We start from the raw sequence: 10,783 nt of genomic DNA on the forward strand, positions 1-10,783 counted from the left end.
TGAAGGAGATCCTGTCTGGTGAGGGATTGCAGGAAAACTGAGGCTATTAGTGCCGTGTGGGATGCGAGTCAGAATTTTAATCCATTGCCTGAATAAGTTGTCAAAGATCCATCGTGTGTCATGAGGAATTTCCATTCCATCCAATCAAGTGCCTTTTCTGCATTCGGAGAGAGGAACAAGGCAAGAATGTTGATGCTGTTGCAGTTGTCCACAACATAAAATAGTCATCGGATGCTATCCCTCATGAGATGGTTGTGTATAAAGTTTATTCCATCTGCTTCGATAAGCTTATAGATAACTGCATCTAGTCTGGGGGCCTGGATCTTGGTCAAAATTATATACTTGGCATTGAGAATTGTGGGTCTGTAAGACGAGCACTGAGTGGAGTCCTTGCTTTTTAAAATGTATTCAAATTGATCAAAGCTGACAAAAATATTGATGGGGATCCACCCCACCACCCCATTGTTACTCTAATCCTTTCAGCTTGGCGGGAGGTCTGCACCTCCTCTTTCCAACCTGGTGCTATGGTAATTTCCCTAGAGTCATAGAGTCATAGAGTTTTACAGCACAGAAAGAGGCCCTTCGGCCCATCGTGTCTGCGCCGCCCATCCATCCCTGTCCAGTCTAATCCCATTTTCCAGCATTTGGTCCATAGCCTTGTATGCAATGGCATTTCAAGTGCTCATCCAAATGCTTCTTGAATGTTGTGAGGGTTCCTGCCTCTACCACCCTTTCAGGCATTGAGTTCCACATTCCAACCACCCTCTGGGTGAAAAAGTTCCTCCTCAAATCCCCTCTAAATCTCCTGCCCCTTAGCCTGAATCTATGCCCCCTTGTTATTGACCCCCCTACTAAGGGGAAAAGTTCCTCTTTATCTACCCTATCTATGCCCCTCATCATTTTGTACACCTCAATCAGGTCCCCCCTCAGCCTTCTTTGCTCCAAGGAAAACAACCCCAGCCTGTCCAGCCTCTCTTCATAGCTGAGGCGCTCCATCCCAGGTAACATCCTGGTGAATCTTCTCTGCACCCTCTCCAAAGCAATCAGGCCCAGCTGATTCCCCACGGCCAAGAACAAGCAATTTGTCTGAACCCCTAGGCCTGCGTTGCTCCCAAGCAAGCCTAACAATGCTACAAAACCCTGGAACCACCCAAAAATAGCAATAATGTTAGAGCGGCTTCATAAAATATGTTTGTAAACTCTTTAAGAATTCAATAAAAATGGGAGTACTCTGAGATTTCTTCCCATTCTACTGGCTGCTCCTTCACTAGATGCTATTTGAGAAAAATGATCACACCTAAAACTACTGCTCTGGATGAACTGATCATTCAATCAATTATTTTAAGAACTTAAGAAATAGGAGTAGGGGTAAGCCATACAGCCCCTCGAACCTGCTCTGCCATTCAGTAAGATCGTGACTGAACTTTTACATCGGTTCCACTTTCCCGCCCAATCCCCATATCCCTTGATTCCCTTAGTGCCCAAAAATCTATCGATCTCCGTCTTGAATATACTCCAGCTCATCCGCAGCTCTCTGGGCCAGAGAATTCCAAAGATTCACAACCCTCTGAGTGAAGGAATTTCTCTTCATCTCAGTCTTAAACGGCCGGCCCCTTATCCCTATTTCTAGCCTCTAACCAGGGGAAACAGCCTCTCGGCATCTACCCTGTCAAGCCCTCGAAGAATTTTGTACGTTTCAATGAGATCACTTCTCATTCTTCTAAACTCCCGAGAATATATATTCTACTCAATCTCTCCTCGTAGGAAAGCCCTCTCATTCCAGGAATCAATCTAGTGAATCTTCGTTGCACCCTCTCTCTCTGGCAAGTATATCCTCCCTTGGGTAAGGAGACCAAAACTGGTACACTGTACCCCAGGTGTGGTCTCACCAAAGCACGATAGAATTGCAGCAAGACTTGCTTACTCTTTTATACTACAACCCCCCCTTGCAATAAAGGCTAACATACCATTTGCCGCCTTAATTATTTGCTGTACCTGCATGTTAACTTTGTGATTCATGTGCAAGCACACCTGAATCCCAACATTTACTAGTTTCACCTTTTTTAAAAAAAAAAAAAAAAAAAAAAAATATTCTGCTTTTCCATTCTTCCTACCAAAGTGGATAATTTCACACTTCCCCACATTATACTCCATCTGCCACCTTCTTGCCCAATCACGTAACCTGTTTATATCCCATTACAGTGTCTTTACGTCCTTCTCATAGCTTACTTTCCCACCTAGCTTTGTATCTTCAGCAAACTTGGATACATTACACTCGGCCCCCTCGTCCAAATCATTGATATAGATTGTAAATAGCTGAGGCCCAAGCACTGATCCTTGTGGCACTCCACTAGTTACACTGCCATCCCGAAAATGACCCGTTTATTCCTAATCTCATTTTTCTGTTCGTTAACCAATCCTCAATTCATGCTAATATATTATCCCCAATCCAATGAGCTCTGAATTTGTATAACAACCTATGTGTGGCACCTTATCGAATGCCTTCTGAAAATCCAAATATACCACATCCACTGGTTCCCCAGTATCTGCCCTGCTAGTTACAACCTCAAAAAACTCTTAATAGATTTGTCAAACACGATTTCCCTTTCATAAAACGATGTTGACTCTGCCTAACCATATTGTGTGACTGTCTAATCATAGCTTCTCTTTTCCCTTACTGGGTTTATTTCAAAGCTTGATATGCTAAAACTGATCCCACCTCAACTTAAAAACCTTCACGTGACAGAGGTGTGGTAGAAAGATGCATTAAAGGCTTATTATTTGCTCCATTAAAGCGCAATTAACATTTAGCACATTTATTATTCTAGTCAGTCCATTCGCTGATCACCTGGGTGACCTCAGCCGTCAACTTTTCCCATCAAGATTTTTATCTTGATTGTGTAGTCAGGAAGGTGCCGGCACAGACACGTTGGGCCAAAGGGCCTCCTTTCTCACTGTAAACTTGCTTGCATCTACGGCAGCTAAGCCCGTCCCTTAACGGAGAAAGTTTGAAGCTGGCAGGTCAAACACACCCTTGCTGTCTTTTTTAGTTTTAACAAAAGCTCCAAACACAAAACAACCTATCTGTTCTCCCCATAGATATTGCCCGCCCTGAATTTTTTCAGCCGTCTCTTTTTCTTTTGCTTCTTTTGAGATGTATTATCAAAGGCCTGGGAACAGATGGCTTTCCCAAACTTAGTAGGAAATTGTACGGCGGAAGGGGAGTTTACTATATTGTAAATCATTCATCAGACACTGGCATTTCTTAAATAGAATTAAATTTGTTTGATATTTCATGGTTGACTTTAACAGATGCTACTTGTTAAATATAACAAAATCTGTGTTTTTTCCCCCCCCCCCAAAAAGTGATTTTTAAAAGATCTTGTAGTACTATTGCATGTCTTTGCTTTCCCCTTGGGGTATTTTCAATGTTTTTCCATTACTTTACACAAACTTCCCTCTTTTTTATGGGATGACTTTTAAAGTTGCTTCTGTTTCAATTTCACTTTTGTTACTGTTTTCAACAACAAGCAAATATTAGCTGGTAAAAGTCTTGAATCCTCTTCAGTCCTAAGCTTTGAAATAATTCCCCAGTCTCATCCTCTAAGGGACCAACATTTACTTTAGCTACTCTCTTCCTTTTTATATACTTGTAGAAGCTCTTGCTGTCTGTTTTGATATTTCTTGAAATAATTTAAACGCACTATTCATTGTACCTGAGGCGTCTCTGTTCTGAATTCCAACTTCAATACAACAGATTTGTGTAACTTCCTGCTGATTTGGGGAGCAGGCACACTGATATTGACAGGCGGATATACAAAAGGACGCTTTAGAGGGGCGTTGGTGACCATTAACGTCAATATACTTCCCATTGAGGGAAGAGAGGAAGCAGAATCGAAGTCTTGAAATAGAGCTTCGTAAATTAAAGCAGAAATGAGCAGTTATTGGAGCCAGTTTAAAAGAACAAGCAGAACAGAATAGAGTTCTCTTGACAATTTGATGGCACGGATTTTCGTGAGAAGCAGCCAATGACAGAAGGTCACACTTGAATCACTTGGGCACTGTAGTTTAGCTCGATTTAATTTGGTAAATTAATGCTATTTATCCGGTTGTCTAGGTCTGTGCCTGAAGTTATTTAATGTAGGAAAGTATTGGAATGTGGAATATCATTGAGGGCAAGAAGTTTGCATAGTGAAAGATACTGCCAAGTAAACTTTTATTAAAAACTAAAATTTAGCACACCAGGTTACAGCAAAGTAAGGCATTTATGAAGTCAAATCACCTTTTATTTTGGAAATATGGTTTAGGGTCAATATTGTATCATGGTGTTGCAGTACCTGTTACTGCACTTAAAAATACAAACCTTGAAATAACACCGATTCAATAATAATTATCAAATGGGAATTGGATAAATACTTGAAGGGTCTAATTGGAGAGCTCTTTCAAAGAGTCAACACAGGCACGATGGGCCGAATGGCCGCCTCCTGTGCTGTATCATTCTAAATGCATCTATGTTATTTACCTCAACTAATCGTCGTGGTAGCGCCTTCTACATTCTCTCCACACATTGAGTAAAGAATTTTCTCCTGAATTCCCTGTTGGATTTATTAGTGTAAGAAGTCACACAACACCAGGTTATAGTCCAACAGCTTTATTTGAAATCACCAAGCTTTCGGAGCGCTGCTCCTTCGTCAGGTGACCTCTTACATTTGTCCACCCCAGTCCAACACCGGCATCTCCACACCAGGGATTTATTAGTGACTATTTTATGTTTACGGCCTCTAATTTTTGAATCTCCTATAAGTGGAAACGTTTTTTCTACCCTATCAAACCCTTTCATTATCTTTAAGACCTCTATCAGGTCACCTCTCGGCCTCTTTTTTTTTTCTAGAGAAAACAGCAGTTTGGCCACTGCAAACTACAGCTATACTTTTGAGTGACGCAGTCATGTACTACTACTGCCTGCCAGGGGTCCTCTGTATCGCACGAGTAAAGTGAGGCGGCTGAAGGGGTGCGGAGGTTCCATCTACCTACTTGTATAACTTTGTTCAGGTGCAATGACGCATGATATTTTCATTCTAACTATAGTACAGTCTACTGATGATTCAGCTTTTTATTTCTTCCCCCCCCCCCCCCCCCCACCCAAAAAAAAATGAAGATATCTAGAAATTCAGAAATTGTCTAATAATTTTACTTAAGCATATTTGAATTCTAATTAGGAATAGACTGGATGTCACTGTACAGGATTGTTATAGGGGGAGTTAGACATTTCACTCACATTGTAAGAACCCTGATGAGGATTGAGTTTACATTTTACTCTTTTAAAAATAAAAAAGAAATTGTTCTTTTCAACTAGAGTATTAAGTATCCAACTAGATTAATTTGGCTTCGGCGATGCCTCTTCGCTTTAAAAAAAAACTGACCAGTCCTATCCGCTTCGAATGAGCAAAGAATAAAGGTGATACCTTGTGTCCACCGACTCTTCATTTACAATGTTCACATACGATCATGATAGCTAGAAGGTATCTTGCAGTGTATGTCTAATGCTATTGAATTTGTGTAACTATTTTCTTTTGTGTGCATCCTTTCCAGAGTGTAAGATTTACAAAGCCTGAATTGCTGACATTGACATATATTAAAGATGGTCCTTCCGGCCCAAGCCCAAAATCTGTAGTGAATTGATCACCCTGTGAAGAAATGGTCACGTGGTCGGACTGCTCAATACACATTAAACCACTCTGTACACCCTTGTGCCTGTGGTATTAAACTTCAGCTTGGACTTAACCCTAAGTGGACTTTTGAGGGTTATCTGGATATGAATTTTACTTTGGTGAACAGCGTTTCTGTAGTGGACCAGAAACTGCAGAGTGATCTGTGTTCTGAGAATGCACCTCTTTTAATGTAATAGGTGGACTGAGTTTGCCTTGACCCATTGCTTTGTAATGTAGTGTACTACATAAAATTTAAAAATTAGTAATCTTGTGAAAATGATTTAGCATTGTTCACTAGTCAATGTATTAAAGTTTGAATTGTCATTGTTCTATTATATGTTTTTGTTCTCCACTTCAGTAATCAGGGATAATAGAATTGTTTGTCGATAGGTATTGCAAGTTCCTGTATTTGAATGATACGTCGATTTGTAAATTGTGTATTTACCTGTTGAGTGGATTAAACGGTTTGATAAATCTGGTTTAGAGTGATGCACAAAGCAACAGGAACTGTTGGTTTTTACATTATTACTCTATCCTGGTGCAATTTGGGATGTCCCACAATCTAAAATTGGTGGCCTATATACAAGCCAAGGTTTTTCAATGTTAAGCCAATGATCAATTGATACTAGCTAATGAAGACATCTGTTCCTTGACCTTACCTCCCAGGGGAACTATTTACAGGTTATTTAAAACCATATAATGCAAGTCAGTAAAGTAGCAATTACCAGGTGAGCTATAAACTGGTAACTTTCTGAAGCATGAATATAAACCAGCATTGTTGATATTTTATTTTTTTCTTAGAGAAATCTGATCGTTTATAATTCAAAAACAAATATATAGGAATGTATGAGACATAGTATAGTTAAGAAACTGCAAAGTCCAGATCTTGCTATGATTGAACTGTAGAGCCTGTGATAAATATGTATGCTGAAATTTTGTATGTGTGTATATAAAAATGAAGCTTCTGTACAAGATGGAAAAAACAGGAATAAACAAATACTCTTTAGAAATATTTGGTTTATAACTTGTATATGTAGATGTACTATTTTCATTTTACTAATTGTTTTACCACGGGGAGAATAAAGGGAGCTTTTTTTATATATGGAAGTTTTTCCAAAGTAACGGATTGACAATGTAGATGCTGAGAAGCTGTTTCCCCTGGCTGGAGAGTCTAGAACTAGGGGGCATAGTCTCATGATAAGGGGCTGGCCATTTAAGACAAAGATGAGGAGGAATCTCTTCACTAAAAGGGTTGTGAATCTTTGGAACTATCTATCCCAAAGGGCTGTGGAGGCGAAATCGTTGAGAATATTCAATGCTGAGATAATTGGATTTTTGGACTCTAAGGGAATCAAGGGATGTGGGGACAGTGCAGGAAAGTGGACTTGAGGTTGATGATCAGCCATGATCTCATTGAATGGCGGAGCAGGCTCAAGGGGCCGAATGGCCGACTCCTGCTCCTATTCTTATGTTCTTGCATACAAACAATGGCGGACAGGTAAAGACCCTCTGGTCCATCGAGCCTGTCCCACACAATTGCAATACCTTGTGTATCACAATATATACACTCCACCCCACCCGAAACCATGTCATGTTCTTGCGTTCTTATGTTTTTAACAAAACTGGTTCATGAGCATGCGGCTGAGGGACATAAACAAATGAAGAGGCACCGTATGATGCTTGGATGTAGGGAAATTTATTCTACGTCCCCTTTTGTCTTATGAACTGATTTTGACTCTAATGTTGAAGTAACGCACCAAACCAAATGGATTGTTTTAGAAACATAGAACATAGAAGATAGGAGCAGGAGTAGGCCATTTGGCCCCTTGAGCCTGCTCTGCCATTTAGTGAGATCATGGCTGATCATCCAAATTCAGTACCCTGTCCCTGCTTTCTCCCCATATCCCTTGATCCCTTTGTACTTAAGAAATATATCCAACTCCTTCTTGAATATATTTAATGAATTGGCCTCAACTGCCTTGTGTGGTAGAGAATGCCACAGGTTCACCACTCTCTGGGTGAAGAAATTCCTCCTCATCTCAGTCCTAAATGGCCTACCCCTTATCCTTAGACTGTGACCCCTGGTTCTCGACTCCCCCGCCATCGGGAACAGCCTTCCTGCATCTAGTCCTGTTAGAATTTTTTAAGTTCCAATGAGATCCCCTCTCATTCTTCTAAACTCTAGCGAATATAAGCCTAATCGACCCAATCTCTCCTCGTACGTCATTCCTGCCATCCCAGGCATCAGTCTGGTGAATCTTCACTCCACTCCATGGCAAGAACATCCTTCCTCAGATAAGGTGACCAAAACTGCACGCAATACTCGAGGTGCGGTCTCACCAAGGCCCTGTACAACTGCAGCAAGACATCCTTGCTCCTGTACTTAAATCCTCTCGCTATGAAAGCCGACATACCATTTGCCTTCTTAACCGCCTGCTGCACCTGCATGCTTACCTTCAGCGACTGGTGCACAAGGACACCCAGGTCTCGTTGCATTTCCCCTTTTCCCAATCTATTGCTGTTCAGATAATCTGTCTTCCTGTTTTTGCCACCGAAGTGGATAACCTCACATTTATCCACATTGGGCAGATGCATGGCAAATGCAGTATAATCGCCCAACCTGTCCAAATCATACTGGAGTTTCTCTGCATCCTCCTGACAGCACACACGCCCACCCAGCTTTGTGTCGTCTGCAAACTTGGAGATATTACATCTAGTTCCCTCGTCTAGATCATTTTATATATATATATATATATTGTGAATAGCTGGTGTCCTAGCACCGATCCCTGTGGTACCCCACTAGTCACTGCCTGCCACTTGGAAAAAGACCCGTTTATTCCAACCCTTTGCTTCCTGTCTGCCAACCAGTTCTCTATCCAAGACAGTACCTTACCTCCAATCCTGTGTGCTTTAACTTTGCACGCTAATCTCTTATGCGGGACCTTATCAAAAGCCTTCTGAAAGTCCAAATATACCACATCCACTGGTTCTCCCTTATCTATTCTACCAGTTACATCCTCAAAAAAATCCCAGTTGATTAGTCAAGCACGATTTACCTTTTGTAAATCCATGTTGACTTTGTCCGATCCTGTCACTGTTTTCCAAGTGCTCTGCTATTGCATCTTTTATAATGAACTCTAGTATTTTCCCCACTACCGATGTTAGACTTACCGGTCTATAATTTCCCATTTTCGCTCTACCACCTTTTTTAAATAGTGGGGTTACATTAGCTATCCTCCAATCCATGGGAACTGTTCCAGAATCTATGGAATTTTGGAAGATGACAGCAATGCATCCACTATTTCTAGGGCCACTTCCTTAAGTAGATTATCAGGCCCTGGGGATTTATCGGCCTTCAATCCCGTCAATTTCCCTAACACCATTTCCCTACAAATACTGATTTCATTCAATTCCTCCCTCTCATTAGACCCTCATCTCTGGGAGGTTATTTGTGTCCTCCTTTGTGAAGACAACCAAAGTATGTATTTAATTGGTCTGCCATTTCTTTGTTCCCCATTTATAAATTCCCCTGATTCTGACTGCAAGGGACCTACGCTTGACTTCACCAATCTTTTTCTCTTCACATATCTATAAAAGCTTTTACAGTCAGTTTTTATGTTCACTGCTTGATATACCTATCAATTCATCCAATGAAAAGCGACAAGTTAAGAAAGTAACTATAGGTTTTTATTGGCTAAATAGCAGAGCCCACCCTCGTGGGTGATCGGATCCAACAAGGAAGAATACCAGCCAGTCGACCACCTTTATACCTGGGCAGGTAGGTGGAGCCATGGGCGGAGTCAGCAGTGGTCAGCCCAGGTATAACAGCGTGACAAGAGGCGACCTCGTAGTGATACAACAGTGTAAACAGTGATAACCATAGTGTAACGATATAACAGTGATAACCATAGTGTAACGATAGTGAACGATAAAAGTGGTTTACCACATTTACCCCTTGTTTAGATTTGAGTCAGGCGGGGTGAAGTGTACTACCAGTTCGGGTATGTCAGTCTGTCCGGAGGCCTCGTAAGTCTTTCTGATCGGCGCGGCGGCGGTGGTGCAGTATCCGGTGTTAATGCTGGTGTCTGCGTGGTCGACGAAGGCTCGTGGGGTTCCGGCATGCCGTCTACCTGGGCTGGATTTGGGGGGGTGGTGGGGGGTAACGGTGGTGTCTCGGGTGCCCGAGGGTGCAAGGTCTCGTAAGGAGACTGTGTCCTCCCGCCCGTCTGGGCATGCCACATAGGCGTACTGGGGGTTGGCGTGCAGGAGGTCCACCCTCTCGACCAGGGGGTCCGTTTTATGGGCCCTCGCATGCTTTCGCAGCAAGACGGGCCCCGGAGAAGTCAGCCAAGTTGGCAGCGTGGTTCCCGTAGTCGACTTCCTGGGGAAAACAAACATTCGTTCATGGGGGGTGGCGTTAATGGCAGTGCAAAGCAGTGACCGGATGGAATGCAGCGCTGCCGGGAGGACTTCCTGCCAGCGAGAGGTTGGGAGGCCCTTAGACTTTAAGGCTAAGAGAACGGCCTTCCAGACAGTCGCGTTCTCTCTTTCCACCTGGCCGTTCCCTCGGGGGTTGTAGCTGGTGGTCCTGCTTGCAGCGATACCTCTCGCTAATAGGAACTGGCGAAGTTCCTCGCTCATGAAGGAGGAGCCCCGGTCGCTATGTATATAGTTCGGGAACCCGAACAAGGCGAAGAGGTCGTTCAGGCATTTGATAACCGTGGTGCTGGTCATGTCTGGGCAGGGGAAGGCAAAGGGGAAACGGGAGTACTCGTCAATAATGTTGAGGAAGTACACATTACGGTCAGAGGACGGGAGGGGCCCCTTAAAATCGATGCTCAAGCGCTCGAAGGGGCGGGTGGCCTTGATCAGGCTTGCTCTGTCCGGCCTAAAGAAATGCGGTTTGCATTCGGCACAGGTTTGGCAGTTCCTGGTCATGGTCCTGACCCCCTCGATGGAGTAGGGCAGGTTGCGGGCCTTAATGAAGTGGTAAAGTCTGGTGACCCCGGGGTGGCAGAGGTCGTTGTGGAGGGTCTGCAGTCTTATCAGTTTGCACGTTGGCGCATGTACTT

General features: G+C 42.9%; 1 protein-coding gene across 4 annotated transcripts in view; it reads left to right on the plus strand.

The window, feature by feature from the left end:
- atp11c (ATPase phospholipid transporting 11C (ATP11C blood group)) overlaps positions 1-6,723 on the plus strand; it is a 154,679-nt gene extending 147,956 nt beyond the window's left edge. For 3 of the 4 annotated variants that reach the window (XM_086002134.1, XM_086002100.1, XM_086002127.1), the window contains one exon: positions 5,593-6,723. Coding sequence is in view for 1 of the 4 variants with exons in the window: in XM_086002127.1 (XP_085858253.1) it covers positions 5,593-5,682 (90 nt within the window). In the remaining 3 variants the exon portion in view is untranslated. The remainder of the gene's footprint in view (positions 1-5,592) is intronic. The other variant, XM_086002119.1, reaches the window with a different exon arrangement.
- The last annotated feature ends 4,060 nt before the right edge of the window (positions 6,724-10,783 follow it).

Source organism: Somniosus microcephalus, chromosome 1 (assembly GCF_052327205.1).
Source record: "Somniosus microcephalus isolate GS21.2 chromosome 1, FLI_Smic_1.0, whole genome shotgun sequence".
Lineage (NCBI taxonomy): Eukaryota > Metazoa > Chordata > Chondrichthyes > Squaliformes > Somniosidae > Somniosus > Somniosus microcephalus.